Below are 25371 nucleotides of genomic sequence, written 5' to 3'. Positions count from 1 at the left end.
AATAGTTCTGTATAGTATTTCACACATTCATACTGGATATATCTGTTCTAGATCTTTGTCATTTTATTTATTTGCCATTTATTTTATCATTTATTTACTCTGCACCATTAGCAATTACTAAAGCCTAGTACACACGATTAGAAAATCATATGAAAAATACTGCTTGCATAGCGTTCGTACAATAATCTGATTGTTAGTACGCAGCTTTCGAGAGCCGATCATGACAGTCCATCCGAAATTATCCGAAGGGACAAACGAGAACTTTTCCCGTATGATAACAGATTGTACAATATTCATTTAATTAGTACAGTTTTCATCAAAAAATACAATTACAATCGCGAAATTGTATTCTGTCGTACTAGAATTTTCAAAAGTTGAGTAACCTTCAGTTTCGATATGGAGACTAACATGCCAAAAACCCCCCCAAAAAAACAGATGATCATTCCGATATTCTCATCGTGTGTATAAGGCTTTACAGTCAAGCCACCACCATACTTTATACAAAGGGATCTACTTATAAAATATTTGGGAAAACTGAACTAAACTTCACTGTATGTTTTTCCAAAAGATCAACTCCTGTGTCATCAGCTCCATCTAGTGGCCAAAACATAGCATAGTTTTTTGAAATATACAGCAAATGGCCATTTAAATGCAGCTGGTGATAGAAGAGTTAATCTTTTCAAAAACACATGGTGACATTTTGTTCAACTTTCATGAATGTTTCTGGCATTCATGCAACAAATGTTTTATACTGTAAATAGACCCCTTAGTATGATAATAGGGCCTATGGTTTCACTGCCGCACAGAACTTGTGCCTGTTATGGGGGTGTCACTGGTGGTATTCACTTCATATCATACAATATGATTGGTAAAGGTTTAGTTCCAGTGGGAACAAGACTATAAGATGGGGGGTGCTATAGGCAATGGTCCCACCGTAGGGTACATCTTGCTAATTTCTCAACTATACAGCCCTGGAGGATGGAGGAAAACACATGTTTTTACCATTGTATGCTTTTCTGGTGGACAGAGTAGAATGAAACCTTCTACTCTATCCACTCTGTTAAAATCATGATCTTTTGGCAGATACCAGAAAGATTGTGCAACTGGTCATCCTCCATATATATTTGTAGATAGTTGAAGGCATGCTATAGTGCAGGGCTCGACAAATCCCAGATACCAGGTCGCCATGGCGACTAGAAATTGCTTCCTAGCGTGTGGGTTCACACACTGCCTCTCATTGACTTTAGTGCAAAATCGCGCCTCCCGTTGGCCTCGGTGCAAACGCGCCTCCCGTTAATATCCAGCCTGTCATGCGAATCTGTGAGTTTGAAAATGCATTCAGAATCACATATGTGTGAACCAGGGCAGCTCCATTCACACCTGGGCGTTTTGGGATTGCGGCAGAATCTCTGTGATCACAAAACGCAGGTTCAGGTGCCATTATTTTCAATGGCACTTAAAACGTCTGATTTTGCTGTGATTGTCGCATGGCAAATCGCATTGTGTGAAGTGTCGCCCAACAGGTGCCTTGTTCCCGGGCACTGACAGCCCATGCTACGCTAAAAAAATAAACTGGCTCCTAACTTTTTTAGCTGGCTCCTAGATTCAAAGCAAATTTATCAAGCGCTGCTGTAGTGAATTTTTGAAGATGATTGTGCATGTATATTGATTCACACTGGATAAATCAGTATTGGGTCTTTTGATGTTATTTTTCTTGGTCTGTTGACTGTTCGGTGATAGAACTCAACAGTTTCTGACACTGTCCAGGACCGCTTATCAACCCCCCCTTAGATACAGGAGCTCCCATCGGAGTCCCCACTTACATACAGGAAAAGGTTGAGAGTGGCCCATCTAAACCCTTATCAGGCTTGTTCTTTTTCTTTGGCTCTGTCTTTCCACAGCAGGAAGTGAGATGAAATCTCCTTACTGGAATACGATGACAATAAAAGCACATTGTATTAAGGCTGAAGGAAGGATAAAAGACTTTCTTTATATCTTCATTGCTATAAAAAGAAAACGGAAACTCCGCACTTAGCTGTAATCACAAAAACAAAGCAGCTAGCGCTAAGGATAGGATATCAATCCCAAAGCATTAATACTAAAAAAGTGCAGCGCTATAACTAAGTATAGAACACTATAAAAGTGATTGTATACATCAGTCTATCACAGTGGGAAAAAAAAACCACCATTCAAATATTAGTGTTTAAAAGTAAAAAACATATGGATCAATCTAACACAGTGAACCAATAATATCTGAATAAATCAAATGGTGGACGGTCAGCAGTAACATATAAGGACCCTTCCCATGCATTGTGTTTTTCATCTACTGCTCTGAGGAAGGGATTTCGACTCCTGAAAAGTGTTATCACTTTACCCGAGGACCTATGCTGTCCACGACTGGCATCCTTTGACTTCTTGTCTCTGTTTTTATGACCTTTTTGGCTTGTGGGTATGGTGGTTTTTTTTTTGTATTTTTATAATAACTTTGATATTATCACGGTAATGCACGAGGAGAGTGCACCCTGTTTTGTTCTTTTCTGCTAGTATCAAGATTCCCCGATCTACCAGGGGTGGCACCTCAGCAAGTGCAGGATTCCATTTTTAGTGCAGCAAGAGAGATTTGAGCGCCGGTTTCTGGTTACTGTTGAACTAATAATAATGTGCATAAATCAAATGGTGGACGGTCAATAGTAACATATAAAACAATAAAAGTGTCCATCAAAAAAAGTCCCATGATTAATTATCAGCCGAAAAGAGTGGCATAAAGTAATCCTTGGCTGAGAGTATTGGAGTGCTACAAAAATGACTCTCAATAAATGGGCCTGCATGCAACCGAATGCAATGCTGCATGGTGGTGTGGTGTTAACGGGGTTAAGACAGGCAGTCAGAGGGCAACATATGGCCTCCTCACCACCTGCCAAACACCTCTGAAAAGCAATCTATTGTGAATTGCATTTCAAAGAGGTGCCATTTGTAAACATAGCCTAATATTGTTCCTTTTGTCCATGAACTATAAAACACTCTTCCCCATATTATGGAGAAGATGAGATTGGGAGGTGTTCTGTTGTCCAAAAATACTACCTGGTCTAGGGCGACAACACTGATCCTTCCCAGATACAGGACAGTGCGTGAGCTTGATCATTCTAGGGCAAGTGTTACTGACAAGATTGCCTAGTGAAAATAAAGGAAAACAAGAAAAAACCTGGGGGACAAAAACTAATGCTGTCACCACATTGCAGGACTGGTAAGCTGTAAAATATAATATTTTTGTTGATCAAGATCAACAACATTATCATCAGTCCCACCCCTCACGCCAGGGTACTAGGTGTAATCCTAGACTCCAATCTGTCCTTTCAGCCCCAGATACAATCGCTGGCAAACTAATGTAGACTTCACCTCCGCAACATCTCCAAGATACGACCGTTCCTAACCTCGGAAACCACTAAGCTACTTATTCACTCCCTTATTATATCACACCTTGACTACTGTAACACCCTCCTCATCACAGGCTATCCCCACTCCAGTCCATCATGAATACTCCTGCCAGACTCATTCACCTTATTAACCGCTCTGTAACTGTCACCCCTCTCTGCCAATCCCTCCACTGGCTCCCAATTGCCCAACAGATAAAATTCAAAACACTAACACTGACGTACAAAGCCGTTCTTAACACTGCCCCAAATTACATCACCGAACTTGTCTCTAAATACCACCCAAACCGTACTCTCCGCTCCTTGCAAGACCTCCTACTCTCTAGCTCCCTTGTCTCCTCCTCCCATGCCCGTCTCCAGGATTTCTCAAGGGCTTAACAAATCCTCTGGAATTCTCTACCCCAATCTATCAGGCTATCGCCTACTCTGCTCACTTTTAGGCGCACTCTGAAAACCCTTCTCTTCAGGGAAGCCTACCCCGACCCCAGCTAATACTGGAATCCTCTACTCCTCCTACCAGTCCATCCCCCACAACTAATTACCTCTTGTACCACTATCCCCTCCCTCCTAGATTGTAAGCTCCAAGGAGCAGGGCCCTCTAATCCCTCTTGTATTGAACTGTATTGTTACTTTACTGTCTCCCTCCATAATGTAAAGCGCTGAGCAAACTGTCGGTGCTATATAAGTCCTGTATAATAATAATAATAATATTTTTGTCCTTGGATGTAGATACATTTTTATCTAATAAAATCCAGACGAAAAGGAAAGCTAACTATGACTGATCAAAAAGAATAATTCATGTTCTTTTCCATATGTACTTGGCTCTCTAAAGGAGCATTTAAAAAAAAAAGAAGAAAAAAAAAAAATCTTCCCATCCTAAAATTAAAATATCTAATTTAATTGCTCTGACTTTCCTTTTACAGGCCCCCTGTTTCTGCATAATTGTGTTTGAAAAACTGAGTCAGACCTAGCAGTAAAATGTTATATTAAATTGTATGCCTGAGCAAAATAGAAAAAAAATGCAGAACATTTCTGCAGTACATGCCGATCTCTGCATGTTTTATCGTTTTAAATACTTGACTCCCCAGGCCCTTTCCTCCCTAATTCCCTTGAGTCCCAGAGTGTTCTTTTTCAGCAATGTCTCTGTTCTACACAATATACCTTTTATGGAATTTAGGGTCTACCCCAACATATTATATACATCATTTTTTGGGGGACAGACAGGGCTTTAATTTGCTAGTTTTGGATTTATATATTTTTTTCCTTTGATTTTTATTGGGATAACGGAATAAAAAAAAATACATAATTTGTTCCCCCTATATATGTACTGCAAATCATAATCAACAAAGTCTCCCAGTTTAAAATATCTTATTAGGGTGGCTTTTATATAAGGAAGTGGAAAGTGAACATCGTTTTATTTTAGGAGAGCTTTATTCCCCTTTCAGTGTTACAGTGCAGCACGTGCAGGGAAAAAAAATCACATAGATTATTAGGGGAGCTATAGGATTAAAGAGGAATTTCACCCTCCCCCTTACTTATTTTTTGTTATCCCACATTTTCTACACATTTCAGATACCCACACAGTGGATCCAGCGTTGTCCTGCTGAGATCCATTTCCCTGTCGGGTTCCCTGCTGCCATGTTTTTTTTGTGACATCATTGGAGGGCTGCGCCTTTGCCTGGCCCACCCCCTCCTCCTCAGGTGTGTGATTGCTGTAAATTCAAATTACATTGCCACTGGATACTTGCACAGTGAACTCAAATGTCATCCTGATCATACAAGATCATGAATGGGAATTTAATTTTCCTATGTTTTAAACTTTTTTTTTTTTTTTTTAATGCTTTTATTTATGTGTGCAAATGTACTTCCCTGAATGCCCATGACACAGCCGTTCGTACTCATGCATGTTCTGACATGTTCTAACTTTCACTCTCCTGGGTAGCAGACCACTTGACTCGGTGTTTATGGAGTAGAAGAACAAATAAGACGTGTGCATTGTGCTGTTGGTGGAAAATAAGTGGCAGGAATCTGGCCAATTTTCATGAAACGTTTGACATTAATTCTCTGCTCCAAAGTGCAAGTGCAACTTTAGCCCTGTTACAACAGGTTTCTGGCAAATATTCCATGAAAAAAATCAAGTGTTTTAAATGGCATAGGCAGTTTAAAGTGGTAGTAAACTCATAATTTTTTTTATTTTACCTACAGGTAAGCTCATAATAAAGCTTGCCTGTAGGTAAAATGAATATCTCCTACACGTGCACTGATATTCTCTCCTTTTTTTTTTTTTTTTTAGCCAGCGCATGTGCTCTGAAGGAATGGCATGTCCGTGCCTTTCCTTCAGAGCTGTGTGCCATGGCCTGGGACTCCCGCGCTCATGCACGGGAGTGACGTCATCGCGGTCTGGCCTGTCAGATGGCTGGAGCTTGCGAACCCGGAAGGAAGATGGAAGTCTCTACAGCGGTGACAGCGCGCTGCTGGAGGGCTTCATTTTAACCACTTGACACCAAGCACACGCAAATATGTGGTGTCTGGGCCTTGATGCCGAGCACCCGCATATTTGCTTGCCAATAGAAAATACATATGTGCTGAGAGCGCACGCCCTGCGCTCTCCCAGCACATATGTCCATGACTCATGGAAAGGTCCCGATCTCCCCTTGTGATGGGGAACTTTTCTGATCATGTGATGGCGAATCACGGCGGTCACATGATCCTAAAACCCCAGCTTCTGAAACTCTTAAAGGGCCGGGAGGCGCCAGCGCAAAGTGGTTAAGGTAAGTTTTACATAATGGACTAGTATACGATGCAGACTAGCACATTATGACATTACCTTGCAGGGGACTTTTTTTTTCCCCCCTTTCCTGCGGTTTACTTTAAGGAGGGGCGGGAAGATGTCCACGATGATGCCAGAAGTGGGCAGCCAAAAACACAAAGGACAGATGTGGACAGAGTGCAAACCCTCGTACACTCGGATCGAAGATTGAATGTGCAAATGATGGCAGATGAATTGAACATGAACAGGGAAACGGCGTGGCAGATTCCAACAGAGGATTTGGGAATAAGAAAATTTTCTGCAAAGATGGTGCCTTGAATCTTGAAAGAAGATCAGAAGAACAAATAGCCTCTCTTACACCACTGAGGACTTGAGTGGTTTAAAATGCTGCTGTAAAATACCCATTGACCTGCCACACATCCAGTGTGCTCCCAAGTTTTCTAGCATGAATGGTTGATGTGAACACAGCTTCACTCTATTTATTAAGCTCACTGAACATTCAGTTTGTGAACATCCTTGTTAAGTGAATGATTTCTACTACTTTGGTAAATCAACCCTATAGCATGTCCTAAACATCAAATTTGTGACCACAAAGGACTACATTTAGTGTAATGCTAAATTTAGGAAATTTGGACATATATGTATTTTGCATGGTAATTACTCCCCTTCAGAAAAGGGGCTGTTTCTGCAATTATTCTTTTGGATGGGAGAACAGCATTAGATTCATTTCAGTTTTTCCTAATCTTGCCTTGTGAACCCATGTAAAAACTGATCAGGAGCTAATCAGCCATGTTTTTACAGCGGATCTCTGCTTCATATCCCTTCAGAGGAAACATTCTATATCCTCTGCTGCTTCTGAATGATTTCCTAAAATACGCCACATTAGACAATTATAACATCTTACAGCCTGGATGAATAACCATTTTAGAAGGTTAAGATAAAATGGGATGTGAGGTACTTGTAAGGAGCTTGAAAAATACTAATGGAATGTGAAGACCTCCTTGTATAACTTGATTTATCTGCTGACATGTGGGAAACTGTTTAACTGCTTCCCCTCCACCCTATAGCAGAAATACTGCTACAGGGCGGCAGGGGTGCGCAAAATCGCGTGTGTGTGTGTGTGTGTGTGTGTGTGTATGTGTGTGTGTGTGTGTATATGTATGTGTGTGTGTGTATGTATATATATATATATAATGTGTGTATGTGTGTGTGTATATATATATATATATATATATATTTGTGTGTGTATGTATATGTGATTTTTACAGTTCCGGGTAGGGGGTGCCCCTACCCGCACCGCCATTCATGGCCTCGGCTGTCAATCACTGGGTCCTGGCCAGTGATTACTTGCTGGCACCTGGTGATCGTGTCGAGTATTAGCAACAGGGGAGAGACCTGTATGTAAACAATACAGTTCTCTCCTCTGTCAGCTTTGCATAGCAGAGCCATACAAAGATGTGTGCTTACAGTAGGAAGCCCTCACACAGCACACTGTGAATTAGCACACAGTTAACCCTTTGATCGCCCCAGATGTTAACCCCTTCCTGCCCAGTGCCATTAGTACAGTGTCAGTGCTTTTTATTAGCACTGATCACTGTATTGGTGTCACTGGGGATGTCAGTGACATCAAGTCAGTGTCAGAATGCCCACCGCAGTCCCGTTTAAGTAGCTGATCACCGCCATTACTAGTAAAAAAAAAAAATTCCAGTATACATACCACCATTTGTAGACACTGTAACTTTCATGTAAACCAATTAATTTACACGTATTGGGATTTTTTTTTTATTTTTTTTTTTTTTTTTTAGCAAAGACATGTAGCAGAATACATTTCTGGCCTAAATTTGAGTTAATGTGTTTTTTGTTTTTTTTTTTTGGACATGTTAATAGCAAAATGTCAAAAATATATATATATTTTTTTTCAAAATTGTTTTTTTTTGCGTATAGCGCAAAGAATAAAAACCGCACAGGAGATCAAATATATAGAAAGCTCTATTTGTGGGGAAAAAAGGATGTATATTTCATTTGGGTGCAGTGTTGCATGACCACACAAATTGTCAGTTAAGGTAACGCAGCACCGTAATGCAAATAATGGCCTGGTCAGGAAGGGGGGGGGGTAAATCCTCTGGTGGGCAAGTGGTTAATTTTGTAGGGAAGTGGTATTTTAGTTTAGTCTGCATATATCCGAGCTAAAACCTACATTTTATTTTTGATATTCATCTTAAAGTGAACCTGTGGCCAGGATGTGTGAAATAAACAAGCAATAGAATTATTCTATAACAAGCCCTCATTCATCTCTGCAGTTATCAGGATTGTGGAGAAATTTCATTTCACAACAGACTTGCCTTGCAGAATTTAGAGGTAATGGAGATTCCAATTGCCCCAAGTGTCATATATCCCCGGGCACATTTATTCATGTGCTCTGGCACTACCCATGGATAAATGGATTTTGGGCTCAGGTGATTCCGTTTTTACATGACAGTATGGGTTCCCCCTTCTCCCTAGACCTCAGGGAATTCTTGGACCAGAGAATTTTCCTTGATCCAGATGCTGACAAATACCTGACTACGTTTCTACATGAAACTTTAACACCAGAAAACTGGTAGCTTGACATTGGATGCAAGTACTCCCTCCCAGATTGGAAGAATGGATAACCGATATTAATCTTCTGGTAAAAGAAAAACAAAAGCATTTCACTACAGAGGCACTGAAATATCAGCTGTTTTCTATGGAGAGCATCATATTGGCAGGCTATCGGCCATCTAATGTAATCACAGGTGCTTGTAAACCGTTTAAAGCCAATAGTTTAAAAACTCTTCTGTCCGAAGCTCTGAGCTATGGGAAGTCCCTAAGTGTCATCAAGCACAGTGCAGAGCTATCAACCCTGCATTGTACATGGAGGCTGTGTGGATCTGTGCTACTGCGGTCTGAATTTCTTTGCTGGATCAATTGCATAGATGGAGGGAGCCTGCCAGAGCCAGAAATAAGGGGAGTATTGCACATTCTTTCCTTAATCTCTAGGCTAAACAAGCAATTTAACCCTTGTAGTGCAGGGGGCCTTCAATGCAAAGGTGGATTTTGTCTAATTTCAGGTTTAACCACTTCCTGCCTGAAGAATTGTCATATGACTACCTCGTATTTAAGTGGTTATACTGGGATAATGCCTGTGGCTAGGGAGCATTATATGGGACATGGGGTGCTTGGCAGTATACAGTTGGGGGGACTGTCCTGCAGGAGGACAATGTAAGACATGAACTGACAGCTGAATGTACCACTTCAGACCATCTGTTGTCAGGCGTACCTCCTCTATTTACCAAAATAAATCTTTAGTAGGCCATAAATGGATTGCATCTCGGTCAGTTCAGCAGGGCCAAACAAGATCTGATCCATCTACGGGCAGACTGGTTGTACTGAAGTCGATGAATGTCAGTACAGCCCACCTGAATATAACTGGTTACTAACATTTATAGGTAAAGTTGATCCAGGGAATATCCGATTGCCTCTCAGGGCATTAGTAAGGAATTTTTTTCCCCTGCAGGAGCAAATTGGATCATGGTTTGCTGTTTTTATTTTTGCTTTTTTCTGGATCAACTGTGGTTGTAGGATTATAACTGTGTTTGTTGGTTTTTTTTTTTTGGTTGAACTGGATGGACTTTTGTCTTTTTTTTCAGCCAGACTAACTATGTAACCTGTTGGATTTTCTTGTGTGCGATCCTTGCTGACGGATATAGCCGCTAGTAGTAATCATTGTGTTCTGGTGGCTGAGAAGGTTCCCTACCATCAGAACACAATAGCCCTATGGGAGGGGATTCTCTCATCAACACAGTCTGTGTCGATGTGGAAATTGAGCAATTTAATTTCCTTCGACTCGTGGTGGAAGGGAAAAAAAATGTATAACCTTTGTAAATAATATCAGTTATGTCAACTTGGGAGAAGAGTGGTGGAGTAGTGGTGCACAAAGTGCGCCATGCTGGAAAGTGGGTGTGGTTAATTTAAATAAGATATGTGGCAAAATGTATTCAATAGACTCCTTTCACTGTATAAACTCTCTATTCCCTATATGAAGATCTCCAGGAAGACAATTCTTGTAATAACCAACATCTATGATTGTATACGGCAAACCAAATCCTCCTCTTCCCAGGATAATCCCTCCAGGCTAAGCCTTTGCCAGCTGTATAGAGACACGTCAGACTGGGACTTGGTGTGATCTCTTCCCCAACTATCACAGCAAACTGAAACAGTAAAAACACTGTTGTGTTCTAAGTCAACTAACCACTTTGCTTACGTGAGCTGGCACAACTTCCGCCTAAAACAAAAAGTCACTTGTCTGGAAAAGGTAACTGCACTGTTACCTAAAAACATAACTCGGATATTAGGCAAGCTTGTACTGCCTTATGTCTATAAAAAAGTACCTACTTTAGTCCTAGAAGGTATGGCATTCTGCGGCCTGTGCCCGAGGTCACCAATCACACTCGTAGTGCTGCTTCTGTTGGCTTGTGACTTGGCCTGGGTAGACAAACTTCAAATGAAGTACAAAAAAGTATCCTACAGTGAAGGAAATAAGTATTTGATCCCCTGCTGATTTTGAATGTTTGCCCAATCACAAAGAAATGATCAGTCTAAAAATCGAAAGGTAGGTGTATTGTAACACTGAGAGACAGAATAGCAACAAAACATTCAATGGAAATGCATGTCTAACAAATTATGCACAGATTTGCATGTTCATGAGGGAAATAAGTATTTGATCCCCTTCACAAAACATGACTTAGTACTTTGTGGAAAATCCCTTGTTGGCAATCAGAGGTCAGACGTTTCCTGTAGTTGGCCGCCAGGTTTGCACACATCTCAGGAGGGATTTTGACCCACTCCTCTTGGCAGATCCTCTCCAAGGTTTGGTGGCTGACGTTTGGCAACTCGAACTTTCAGCTCCCTCCACAGATTTTCAATCGGATTAAGTTCTGGAGACTGGCATCAACTCAACTCACATTAAGGTCCTGTAGTGGCCTAGCCAAAGAGCTCTATTTTGGTTTCATCTGACCGCAACACTTTCAACCAGTCCTCCTTTGTATCATTCAGATGTTCAGTGGCAAACTTCAGATGGGCCTGGACATTCTTGAGCAGAGGGACCTTGCAGGCACTGCAGGATTTCAATCCTTGTCGGCGTAGTGTGCTGTTACCAATTGTGACTGTGGTTCCAGCTGCCTGGAGATCATTGACGAGGTCCTCACGTGTAGTTCTGGGATGGTTCCTCACTGTTCTCATGATCAGTGACACTCCACAAGGTGAGATCTTGCATGGTGCACCAGACCTAGGGAGACTGACAGTTGTTTTGTGTTTCTTCCATTTGCGAATGATTGCATCAACTGTTGTCACCTTCTCACCAAGCTGCTTGGTGATAGTTTTGGTAGCCCAGCCTTGTGTAGGTCTACAATCTTGTCCCTGACATCCTTGGACAGCTCTTTGGTCTTTGCCATGGTAGAGAGTTTGGAATCTGATTGTTTGATTGCTCCTGTGGACAGGTGTCTTTTATTCAGGTAACAAAATGAGATTAGCAGCACTCCCTTTGAGACTGCTTCTAATTTCAGCTTGTTACCTGATCATTTCTTTGTGATTGGGCAAACATTCAAAATCAGCAAGGGATCAAATTTATTTCCTTCACTGTATACTTTTAATTCATTTTACAAAGAACCATTTAAGGAGTAAAGCCCGTACTGCTTACATGATGTATTGCCCAAAACTTGACAGCTCTGAATGTGGAAATGCTCAGAGTTGGGCACCTCTAGGTTTATTCAGCTTCAAGTCGATTAGTTAATGTCCACTTATGTTTGCCAACTCGCCATCTTGATTTCTCTCTGATGTGGGCCCAGGTTCATAGAGGGGAAAGATGAGCCCAGCATCCATGAGGGAGAATGAGGCCCATGCGCTCTTCAGGGAGTTTTTGGTCAGGTTAATGCCAAAAACTGCTTGCACAAAAAAAACCAATGGAGGACAACGCACTTATCTTAACCCTCCACCCCCCTTCAGCAGGCATATATACTGTTGTCAAATTTAGTGCATTGTTTGTGGTATAATGCAGTGTTCGGCAGCCAGATGTAGAGGTAATAATGAACCTCTTGCTGACAGCGTAACATATATAGTATATGTTGTGGCAAGAAAGGTAGGCTTTGTCACCTAGCTGCTATGCACATGCATCCGTTAGCCGCAAGAGGTTCTGTGCTGAGTGCAGTCACTGCACGCTCCTAGCACACTGACCAAACTCTTCACAGTTATTAGACTAATGGTCAAGGCTTCTGGTTGGGAGCCAGCACATCAGGCGTCATGAGCTTGATTGTAGGGCGGGAGGCGGTTTTTTGAAGGACCATACACCCGAACATTTGGAGTGCAGCACTTGTGATCTGCAGCTCGGGGTGAAGTGGGAACCCAGTGGAGTAAAGCCTCTGATCTTCCCCAGGATGGGGCAAAGTGTTTTAGACCTGAATATCTCCAGGTCTCATATAATGGTGAGCACATATGTGAACAGTGGTGTGATACACTGTGTATGTCAAGGTTAAAGCACAAATGGTGATACTGGTTTGAATACTAAAAGAAAACACTGAAATTGAGCATAATATCTGTGACCTTGGAAATTGCAAAGCTTATTTATTGTACTTAATTATTCACTGATTATTGAGCACGTTATATATTGTTCTTTATATAGTATTGATTTAATGAACTATCCATTCAGGGTGAGATAGGCACAACAAAACCTATTTAATTTTATCGATTTTATAGATTGTGGAAACCCTTCTAATTGTTTGCAGCCACCTTTTTAGCACAATTTTTGTAGGAAGGGCAGTGGGAATTAAGTTGTATATCACAACAACTATTAAAAAAAAAAAAGTTATATATCACATGTGGTAGCATGGGATAATTGGTGACCTATTATAGTGTGTTCCAAAGGCAGAGTGTTAAAGTTTGTATCCTTTTATCATCATTTTAGCATTTATTGAAATGAACAGGGGTTGGACAAAAGTATAGAAAGCCTACATGATTTGCAGGTGTGAAAGTGACAATATGTTTCGTGTTGAAGGCGGAAGTGCTGTAACTTTCTTTTGCTTCTGCTGTGTGATGAGACACCTAGCTAAGACGTGGGAAGCCTCACCTTTGCCATTCACTGCCTGTGCTGCTAGTAATATGGAGTCATGTCAGAGCTTACTGTGTTTCAAAAAGATCAGATTATTGGTGCACGATTAGCTGGTGCCTCTGTGACTGAATTTGCTTGCCGTGTCGTGAGGTGCAATATTAAAGGTTATGACGGCATGTACAGTTTTTGAGAAAATGTTGGATAAGTGAGGTCGACATAGTCAACTGACCGAAAGTGACAAAAGGACATTGCGAAGGATTGTGACCCAGAATAAGAAAAGAACTGCTCCAAAATTGACTGCAGAGCTTAATCTCAGTCTTCTAAAGCCTGTTTCAACAAAAACTGCAGCTGGAACTCCATAAGTGAAACATTCACGGGCAAATGCAATTGCCAAACCACTAGTGACCAATATCAATATTCAGAAGTGGAGAGAGAGGGGCAACACCCATAAATCATGGACTATCAATCAATGGAAGACTATAACATAGTCTGATGAATCGAACTTCACACTGTTCCCAACCACCGGATGTGTTTTACGTGTCGCGAACCAAGCTTATTACCAGGACTGTCTTGTGCCAACAGTAAAGCATGGTGGTGGCGCAAGCATGGTTTGGGCAGCCATATCTTGGTATGCTGAAGGCCCCATCATCACCTTAGAAGGTAGTCACTGCCTGGGACTATGTACATATTTTTGGCCGACCATGTGCAGACATTGTTTCCCGAAGACAGCGCCATTTGCGAAGACGATAATGCTCAGGTTCACACAGTTGATGTTGTCAAATCGTGTTTTTCACCTTCCCTGGGCACCACAGTCACCGGTCCTCAATATCATAGAGCAGGGGTATTGAATTAAAATTCCGGTCACTAAAATTTTCTTCTGGCCGAGGTCTGAATCTCTAGTTTGTGCTATGACTCAGTGTAGTCACTGTATGTCTATAAAAAAAGAGAAATTTACAATTTCCATAGCAAGGAAGGAAGGGGGGGGGGGTGGATGCAAGGAAGGGAGGGGGGGGTGGATGCAAGGAAGGGAGGGAGGGGTGGAAGCAAGGGAGGGAGGAAGGGAGGGGTGGATGGGTGGAAGGTAGGTTGGACTTATGTGACTCATTCAGATGCATCAGGCTGTCGGCTGCTGTGTTCAGTTTCCCACCAACACATCCTCTGAAGCTGTATGGACTGTGGGCGGGTACAGGGAGAGGCAGAACAGATCCAGCCTCTCTCGCCTCTTCTCCTATTGGTGTGGAGGATGGAGGAAGGGGCTGGGCATTGAGAAGAACACAGTGGTGGTGGGAGGGAGAGGGGGCGTAGAAAGAAAACTGAGTTGTCAGGTATGTTCTTTGCAGTGGTGGTGGCGGTAACAAGCAGCGATCTCCTGTATGGCTTTCAATAAATTCCCTCCCGCGGCTTCCTGCTGCTTTATTGAAAGCCATACAGGAGATCGCTGCTTGTCACCGCCACCCCTCCCATACACCCCTAGTCCTGGCACTGCTCGCCACACCCACCTTATTTCCACTCACGGGCGAATAGAAATTTCGAGGACTGCAGGAATGGTTGGCAACTCTCCTCTGGGGGGGGGGGTTCAGACCCCCCTTACTTCCCTCTTATCTACGCCCCTGCTGCAAGGTGCAACTTACAATGTCCAAACTTGTAGCAGCGTATATCCTGCCAAAGGGGGACAGCCAGATCCAGATTGCATGCTATGGCCAGGGTTCTCTCTCCCTGATGTAGCTTGCATCCCTTTTATTAATAGAGGTGCTACCAAGAGATCATCACTACCTTCGGATCTCTGGAGCTGGTCCTGTCTGATGGGATGACAGTTGCAAATATACCATCTCAAAGGTAACTTTTTATTGCACAAGATTTATGAACTGTTCTTTTATAATCGTAAAGCTCCCCTACTGTGATAGAGCTACTGATGCCCCCTGCCAGAAAATTGGACCCAAATTCTCCGTATTGCACACAGTACAGAGGAAGCCATTGCCCCCTTCCCAGCTTGTGCAGACTGTGTGGCAGGTCACCCTTCTGACAAGACATTCTAAAGCTGGCTATACACCAATATATTTTTGAACGTTTTTTTTTTTTTTTTCTATGACGGTTTTATTAGAGAAAAAAATGGCATATGTGGAAAAAACAGGTACAATAACCAGAACAACAAGAGGATGTTACAAGCATATTCATGAAAGCAGCCACATACCAGGTTGACATCAAACTTCTGAAACACATTTAAACCGTTTTAACATTTTATTTTGGAATGACTGGACTTTCCAGCATAAAATCCACATTCATGGTGAGAAATTTGTTCAGAAGAAAATTTCTATCCTGCTCCTTTTTGAATTTGCTTGTCACTGAGGTTACATAGTTTAGTCTGGCTGAAAAAAGACAAAAGTCCATCCAGTTCAACTATAAAAAAAAAAAAAAAAGTTATAATCCTATACCCACAGTGGATCCAGAGGAAGGCAAAAAAACCCAGCAAAGCATGATCCAATTTGCTCCTGCAGAGGAAAACATTCCTTCCTGATCCCCTGAAAGGCAATCTGATATTCCCTGGATCAACTTTACCTATAAATGTTAGTATCCAGTTATATTCTGTGTATCTAAGAAAGAATCCAGGCCTTTTTGGAAGGTAGAAAATTACCCCACCAACGATTTGAAAATAAAACTAATGTTCTAAAAACAAAAAATTCCAAAAGAAATTCTACTAGTGTATGGCCAGCCCGACATTCGTTCTTTGAACAACAAAGCTGGGCTCAAAATTGTCAGCCAAGCGGCGTCTGCATCCAGATGCGGGCACTAACTGACATTAGTAGAAAAGTTTACGAGCAGGACGTCCATGTTGCTACTTTCTCCAGTTCATACAGTGACTTGGATTTATCCAGATCTGGTTTTTGCCAAATCTGGGGTAAACCTGTATGTGTGCACACCTTGAGGCTAGAACATTTTAAGAAATATCTTTTATTCAAACATGGTAGTCTTCAGTAGTCTATGACCAAATCCACTGCTCCACTAGCTGAACAGCAGGGAGCTGATTGTGTTGCATACAGCTGAATATCCTTTAAAAAATAGCTTTTGTACTTTAAGTCAAAGGGCAGACATGTCGCAACAGGAGACATGGGATGTACACGAATATCCTGTGCACGGATCAAATGCAAATATCAAGTGTGAGCTCATTGAATGAACTTACACCAGTTTAAAATTCTACACTACACCAGAGGAATGGAGCACAAATCTTAATGTGACAAGTGTAGCCGCTGTAAACATGGAGAAGATCTGAAAGGCAGCGAAGGACTTCAGACGTTGCTTATCCTATTTTCATTTTCATTGCCCATCATATTAAAGTAGTTGTGAACAGACAATATTATAGACACATTTCAACAGTTGTAACTATGCAGGCACAACAATGGATGTTTATTAGTTTTAGAAATTATATTTTTACCTCTTTCACAAGGTTAAAAAGTTCTGTCATGTGACCATGCTGTTGCTCCTGATCGTTTGGGTGGGGTTATAGGACATAGTGCGGACATACGGTGTGCATGTATTCCATAGTCTGTTCAGCCTTGCCCTGACACAAGACACAGGCTGTGCTTGAGGGGGGGTGTTCAAAAGGCAGGCTGTGATTGGGAGGGGGTGCATGCTAGCTGCAGGCTGTGATTGGTCGGGTTTGGTGGTTGAATCCGCTACCCAATAAAAGCATTCTGTGTGCCTGAGCAGTGTCCTGTACCTCCTGAATGGCAAGCCAAAGGTTGCAAACTGACCACACTAACACAGATCAGCTTCTGGGAGTAGAAAATGTCCCAACATCAGTGGGAGTAAGCAATGCCCCATATTTGTATTAGGGGAGGGAATAGTGCCCCATCTTGTCAAGGGAAGAAATAGTGTTCCATTGCTTGTGTCAGTGGAAGGAATGTTGCTATATCATTGGTGTCAGTGGGAATTAATGTCCTATTATTGGTGTCAGTTGGAGGAGTACTATCCCATCATTAGTTTCAGTGGGAGGCGTAGTGTCTCATCATTTTCTCAGTGGGAGGAATAGTGCCCTATTGGTGTCAGTGGGAGGAGTAGTGTCCCATCTTTAGTATCAGTGGGAGGAGTTAGGGTCTCATCTTTAGTGTCAGTGGGGGGATTAGTGTCCATCTTTGGTGTCAGTGGGAGGAGTAGTGATCCATCATTGGTGTCAGTGGGAGGAATAGTGCCCCATTAATGGTATCAGTGGGAGGAGTAGTTTTCCATAGTTGGTGTCATTGGCAGTAATTGTGCCTGATGGCTGGTGACAGTGGTAGGAATGGTGCCCCACCATTGGTATAAGTGTGAGGAATAGTGCCCCATCATTGGTGTCAATAAGCAGGAATGTGCCTGATTGTTGGTGTTCGTGGGTAAAATGGTGCCCCATCATTTAGTGTCAGTGGGAGGAATTGTGCTCCATAATTGGTGTTAGTGGGAAGAACTGTCCTAGAGTGCCCTAGAGTAAACACATTTAACCCTTGCAGTGCAGGGGCTGTTCAGTACAAGGGAGACATTTAATTTTTACTGCTTGGAGTTCAGCTTTAAATTATTTACAATAATACACCACTTAGAAAAATTAAAGGAACACTTTGTAATCAGAGTATAGCATCAAGTCCGTTAAACTTCTGGGATATTTATCTGGTCAGTTAAGTAGCAGAGGGGGTTGTTAATCAGCTTCAGCTAGTTTGGTGTTAATGAAATTAACAACAGGTGTACTAGATGGGCTACAATGAGACAACCCCCCAAAACAGGAATTGGTTTAATGGGTCAGTGGTTGAGGCCACTGATTTTTTTTTTTTTTATCCTTACTCCTCTTTTCTGACTTTTTCACTAGTTTTGCCTTTGGCTAGGATCAGTGTCACTACTGGTAGCTAGAGGTGATACCTGGACCCTACAGAGGTTACACAGGCGGTCCAACTCCTCCAGGATATCACATCAATACGTGCCACTGTCAGAATGTTTGATGTGTCTCTGAGCACAGTCTCTAGCATGGAGGAGATTCCAGGAGACAGGCAGTTACTCTAGGAGAGCTGGACAGGGCCGTAGAAGGTCCTTAACCCATCATCAAGACCGGTATCTGCTCCTTTATGGAAGGATGAGCACTGCCAGAGCCCTACAAAATGACCTCCAGAAGGCCACTGGTGTGAATGTCTCTGACTAAACAAACAGAAACAGGCTTCAGGGTGGCCTGAGGGCCCAATGTCCTCAAGTGGATCCTGTGCTCATTGTCTGGCACCATAGAGCTCGATTGGCATTTGCCATTGAACACCAGAATTGGCAGGTCTGCCACTGGCGCCCCGTGCTTTTCATAGATGAGAACAGGTTCAGCCTGAGCTTATGCGACAGACGTAAAGGTTTCTGCAGAAGCCGTGAAGAATGTTATGGGGGTTGTAACTTAATTCCGCATGACCGTTTTGGTGGTGGGTCATTGATGGTCTTGGGAGGCATATCCATGGAGGGACGCACAGACCTCTACAGGCTAGACAATGGCACCTTTACTGCCCTTATCAGGATGAAATCCTTGGACCCATTGTCAGACCTTACGCTGGTGCAGTGAGTCTTGAGTTTCTCCTTGTGCACGACATTGCCCGGCTTCATGTGGCCAGAGTTTGCAGACAGTTCCTGGAGGATGAAGGAAGTGATACCATTAAATGGCCCCCCACGCTCGCCTGACCTAAATCCAATAGAACACCTCTGGGATATCATGTTTCGGTCCATCCTACACCTCCAAGTTGCACCTCAGACTGTCCAGGAGCTCAGTGATGTCCTGGTCCAGATCTGGGAGGAAATACCCCAGGACACCATCCATCGTCTTGTTAGGAGCATGCGCTGATGTCAGGCAGGCATACAAACACGTGGACTAGCGTGTTGCATCTATTTTCACACTTTGATTTTTGGGGTGTCTTTGAATTCAGTCCTCTGTAGGTTGATTTTCATTTCCATCAAACGATGGGGCATCCTTGCGATCCTAACACATTACCCAGTCCACATCAGTATAGATATCCAGCATTGAGATCTGATGTGTTTTCAAAGTGTTCCTTTCCTTTTTTTTTTTTTTTTTTTTTTTTTTAGCAGTGTATGTAGAACATATTTTCAAAACTTGAGAACGACGCTGGAGAAAAAAAATAGAATATAATTTCCACCTCCATGGAATTCACTTAACTGAGCTCAGATGGAATGCTGTGCATTTCCTTTTGCCCAAACCTCAGTGCGGCTTTGTTGTCGGCCAGCATCGGACATCATACATGAGGTAATGCTGTGCGCTGTCTGTACTTTGTTTTCATTATTCTCATCTTTCAGTTCAATGCCGAAAAAAATAAAGAATCCAGGAAAAAGTGGTGTTCTGTTTGCTTTTGAATTCTAACTGTATCCAGTTTTATATGAACGCTTCTACTACATATCCTATTGGTCTGGGTTCAGGAGAATTGAATTGTGGGAAAATGTTCCTAATCAGTTGGAGATTCTGGGTGTGTGTGGGGGGGCTACATTTTCAATTGTTCTAGTCAATCTACAGCTCTGAAATAATATCCTGCCCTATAAAGGGAAAGCTGGTGTGATGACAAATCCTTCTGAACAGTTACATGACCCCTTTCCTGTCCCAGCCCTGCAGAGCAGTGTGTGACACCCTTCTACTGGCTGCAGAGTACAACTCTTCTACACAATAAATCCTAACTCAGTGCCTCTTAATATGTTATAGCATTGTGTGTCATGAGACGTTGTCATTTTTTTTTTCTTTTAATAACATTAATAAAATTCATTTTTTTTTTCACACTTTATTTCATATCAACACTGCTCATCTCCTTAACCACTTCCTGTCTACATGTACTCTGGTAAGGGCTGTGTGGCATTTCTCATGGAGGTGACAGCAATGGAACATGCCTGTGCAATATATGTCAGCACAAGTTTTTGTAGTATCCATTAAGAGAATGAGTGACAGAGGGTAATAATGTAAGAAAGTAAGTGGGAGACTGTGTCAGAGCGTTGTCACCCAGTAACTGGAACTGCCTGCACAAGAACCTTTATGACAGGATCGCCTGATATTATTTTTAAAGTGATATTAAACCCCCAAAAACAAAAAAAAGTATGTAATTGCAGCTTACCAATTTTTGGATGTGATGGCTGCATTAGTTTTTTTGTTTTTGTTTTTTTTAAATCTTTTTCTCTTTATTTTCACCTCTTGCAGCCTATGTCTGGTATTTTTCAACTTATTTTAACACCTTCCCGCCCGGCCTAGATTGACGGCCGGGTGGGACACTTGTCATTGTGATTGGGCGTCATATGACATCCTGTCAAAACGAGCCAGGGCCACGCTGCGGCACGATCTGTCACCAGCTGTGTCCACTGGACATAGCCGATGACATATCACTACACCGCCCTGTTGCCAGTGTCATGTGACTGCTGTGACCAATCACAGCAGATGACATGTCATTTGTATACAATGGATGGCTTCCTGTCATGCCACCCATTGTATACAATTACGTTGTTAGCTGTGACTTATGTATATATATGTCATGATATTGAGGTGGTTCTACTGGGATTATGGTTGAAGCTATTGTTATATGCTGCTTTGGAGGCCAGAGGAAAGATACGGGGTCTTATAGACCCCAGATCTCTCCATATAGTGAATCTGTCATGGCCCATGCTATCACAAGGGATGTTTTTCATCCCTTGTGATAGCAATAATAGTGATTTAAAAAATAGGGATGCAGCGTAAAAGTAAAAAATTTAAATAAATATTAAAAGTAAAAAAAAAAAAAAATCACCCCCATGTCTCTATGATCACGGGCAAAGGTGAACAAACGCATCAGTCCCACATGCACATGTAAACAAAACCAGATTTGTGAGGTATCATTGCAAACGTCAGAACGAGAGCAATAATTCCAGCTCCAGACCTCCTGTGTAACTCTACACTGGTAACTTGTAAAGGCTTTTGGAGCGTCGCCTATAAATAATTTATAGTGGTGCACCGAAATGAAAATTCTGGTACTGAAACCGAAAATTCAGGATGTTCTTGGCCAAAAACTGAAATGGACAGTTTAAAAAATGTATATATTTTTCAAACACAATTTTTTTTAAAAAAAAATACACTTTAATGAATAAACAAAACAAAATATATTCCCCAATTTTTTTGTGAAATAGATACCCACATGTTAGGCCAGGTAAATAGATACCCACATGTCAAGCTTTAAAATGGTTTCCTATGTGTCTAATTCACACCAAGCTGTGCAGGATTATGCAGCATGTCTGCAGTTTCCCTCACACCTCTGCACTCGATGGCAGGCTAAACCGAGAGTACCGCTGTGCATGCCTTCCATGTGACCGGAAATGAGAGGGAATGCAGCATGGTGCTGCCCACCTACCTTCCCTCCTGTTGCGTGCCAGCTAGAATCATGCTGCCGCTGGGTATGTGATGGTGGACATCATCAGTTGCTGACATTGACGGGTTGACAGCTGAAAGGACACTGATAGTGATGGTGGGGGACAGGTGAAAGGACACTGATGGTGGGGGGACAGATAAGGGGGCACTGACGGTGGGGGACAGATAAGGGGGCACTGGCGGTGGGGGACAGATAAGGGGGCACTGGCGGTGGGGGACAGATAGGGGGGGTGCTAATGGTAGGAACACTGATGGTGGGAGACAGATAGGGGGGGTGCTAATGGTAGGAACACTGATGGTGGGGGACAGATAATGGAGCAGTCACTGAAGGTGGGGGACAGATAAGGGGGTGCTAATGGTGGGAACACTGATGGTGGGGGACAGATAAGAGGACATTGATGGTGGGGGACAGATAAGGGGACATTGAAGGTGGGGGACTTATGAGGGGGGCACTAATGAGGATTCTCTGATGAGAGGGTCACGGATGAGGGAGTCTATAGGGGGGGGGGGGACGGGACTGATGAAAGTAACCTGACGGGGAGTCTCTGAACTGGGGATCACTAATGTGGAGGGCACTGATGAGGGGTGATGACACAGAATGTCAATCTGTGCATAACAGACATGAATAAAAACTGAGGTAAACTGATTTCTCTGCAAGTGAAATCTGCGCAGATTTCCCATCGTTTTACATGCACGTATGGGGTGAACGAGCCCTTGGGACCTTAGACTGTAAGATCCTTGAGGGTAGGTACTGATGTGAATGTACTATATGAACAGTGCTGTGTACATTGTTGGTGCTACGTTTATCTTTCTAATAATAATAATAATATTAAAAATAATTTAGTGATTCGATTTACATCTACTTTAAACAGTAAATGCTGCACAAGCCCGCCCTGTTTGTCCGTCCAACCACAAGCATGCAGAGATTGACTGGAGACCTTCTTTCTTGTCTGAAAACAGCGGATACAATTCAGTCTGTGTATACAAAATGCCAACAATTTCTGTGGAATGTGAAGTAGAACAAAAATGCCATTTCTCTGCAGTATGAAGAGAGGGAGAGATGCATAAATAACACAGATTGAAGAATGTTAGAGAGGCAAGGGGCAGTGAAGACCTAGAATAGAGAGGCAGAAAACGCTGTGAACGCATGGGGCAGGTGCTGCTTTGTGCTGTTCCCTCCAGATTCCGTAAGCGGTATTTGTGTTGAATTGTTGGGTGCTCAGATACCTGATTCACCTCCACATTGCATGGCGTTATTGCACTCTTTTATTTGCTTGCTTTCTAAGTGCAAAGGATAATAACCAGCTTGTTCTTTAATTTCAGAGCTTCTTGGATCAACTAAAAGGTTAAATGTAAACTATCAAGACAGTGATGGGTAAGTCAACACTTGAAAGATAATAACTGACTACAAAGAGTGTTTGTACATGTCCAAGTAGTCATCTGTGGAATGCTAAGAGCCCCAGAACAATACAGCTTCTACTTCCCCTTTTAGGAGCTTTCTGCAAAAGTTTTGTAAATTTAAAGTATATCTAAAGAATGGAGTAGAGAGGGGTTAGAACCCCTGTCATGTCTTAATACTGTCTGTTTCCCTGCTGGGAAAACTCAGCCTTTCTATTTGTCCTGGTAACCAGTGTTGCTGGGAATGAACATCCAACATTTTGTGTTTTTTACAGAACAGGAACAAAGGGGACATGTGTTCAAGTGACAAGTATTTAGGAGGGATTTTTCTCAATTTAACTACTTCAATACCAGGCACTTATACTCCCTTCCTGCCCAGGCCAATTTTCAACTTTCAGCACTGTCACACTTTGAATGACAATTGCGCGGTCATGCACCATATGACATTTTTATAATTTTTTTTGTTCACACAAATTGAGCTTTCTTTTGGTGGTGTTTAATCACCACTGAGTTTATTTTTTGCTAAATAAAACAAAAAACACCTGAAACTTTTGAAAATAAAAACACTTTTCTTTGTTTCTGTTATAAAATTTTGCAAATAAATAACATTTCTTCATACATTTAGGTAAAAATGTATTCTGCTACATTTCTTTGCTGAAAATAATAATAATTGAATTACTATTTTTTTTTCAAATGTTTCTTTTTTTTTTTTACTATTTTACTTTTCAGCACACTGTGACCAAAGCAAAACAGTGTTACCAGAGTAACATTTAACTACTCTGGGCAAGTAATCAGAATTTTTTTTAACACATTATGATTGCCAATACCAATGTATTTCATTGATGTTTGCAATTATTGTTACTGGATAAAACTGATTAATTCAGTCTTTTGTTGTGATTAGGCAAAGCTGGTCACATGATACAAATGGGCTGTGATTGGCCCTGTCTGTATCATGTGACTGCCTAGACCAGTCACTGCTAACAACATAATTGTATACAATGGATGGCATGACAAGAAGCCATCCATTGTATACAATTGACATGTCATCTGCTGTGGTTGGTCACAGCAATCACATGACACTGGCATTGGGCCGGTGTAGTGATATGTCATCGGCTGTGTTCCGTGGACAAGATGATTGCGCTTTGCTGCCCCACGGCCGGCTTGTTTTGACAGGGCGTCATATTACACCCAGTCACAATGGCGATTGTCCCGCCCACCCGTCAATCTGCTATAGGTCAGGCGGGAAAAAGAGATTTCTTCTTGCTTCCTGTTGTGTCTACAGGGCAGGAAGTGAAGGGAAATCTCTTCAATGGGAAGCAAACAGGGATTTTACAGGGATCTAAACTGGAAAAAAAAAAATCAGATTCCCACTGCTAGTTACTAGGAAAATGTAGCATGAATTAAGGGGACTATATATAATAGATTTGCTGTGCAATTTGCACTATAAAACTTTTTATTGCACATTTATCCTGGTTTTTTTTTTTACAGCATTATCCTCTATAGAACGGAAAAAGGATGGGCTTTAAAGGCCATGTGCTGCACATATGTATCAGTGGGTAGCCGATGTTTATGTGCTGAGAGCATGCTCACTGATAACGTGACCACTGTGACAGTGGTCACATGATCGCCAATCAATCTTACTTCCCGAGCGTTCCAAACTGTTGAAAGGGACGCCAGGGGAAGTGGGAATGGTTTAAGCTATCATTTTCAAAGAGGGTTCAGCCTTTGTGGAAGGGCTCATGCACATGGGCAGTTTGCTATCTACAGTGTACAAAACAGGCATTTTTAGAATGCAAGAAAGGCCCAAGTGCAGTATACAGCCTGCCAAGGTCAATGACAGGCTAAAATATGCGGCAGTTGGATGCTCTCCCGAGCAGTACTGTTGCTTAGAGATAACATTTATTGACATACGTCCCAAATGAGGAAACTCTATGCTTTAGTCATAAAGCCCTAAAAGTAAGCACCTGTGCCACCTTGCATTTTTTGTGCTGTAAGGGCCAAACCGCCCGAAATGTGACAGGTGAATCTTGTTGGAATTGTGCTGAATAGGATGAATCCACTTGGAAAATGACAGTTGAATGTTTTAAAATACAGACAGATGAATGTTCAGCTAACTGAATCGCAAAGTGTATCCTTTATAAATAGACCCCCAAGAAAAGAAACTGCAGTAGCTTAGACTGCTCTGCAACAACACAATCTTCTCATAGTTGTGACAGGTTGGCTTATACTTTTCTATATAGAATTGGCATAACAAGTCATTTATTTATCCTGCTCTCTT

The 25371-nt window shown here is 42.1% G+C and overlaps 1 protein-coding gene across 3 annotated transcripts in view; it reads left to right on the top strand.

Moving 5' to 3' along the window:
• The window catches only part of CASKIN2 (CASK interacting protein 2), a 115379-nt gene that overhangs the window by 48470 nt on the left and 41538 nt on the right, over positions 1-25371 (top strand). For 2 of the 3 annotated variants that reach the window (XM_089668769.1, XM_089668760.1), the window contains exon 3: positions 23019-23070. In XM_089668769.1, coding sequence (XP_089524895.1) covers positions 23019-23070 — 52 coding nt within the window. Of the gene's footprint in view, positions 1-22863; positions 22883-23018; positions 23071-25371 lie in introns of those variants that run through there. The other variant, XM_089668778.1, reaches the window with a different exon arrangement.

The sequence above is a fragment of the Staurois parvus genome, unplaced genomic scaffold (genome assembly GCF_062004578.1).
Source record: "Staurois parvus isolate SC_StPar_1 unplaced genomic scaffold, SC_StPar_1.0 ptg000008l, whole genome shotgun sequence".
Classification (NCBI taxonomy): domain Eukaryota; kingdom Metazoa; phylum Chordata; class Amphibia; order Anura; family Ranidae; genus Staurois; species Staurois parvus.
Note: the sequence above shows the minus strand (reverse complement) of the source record. Positions and strands in the feature narration are given on the sequence as shown.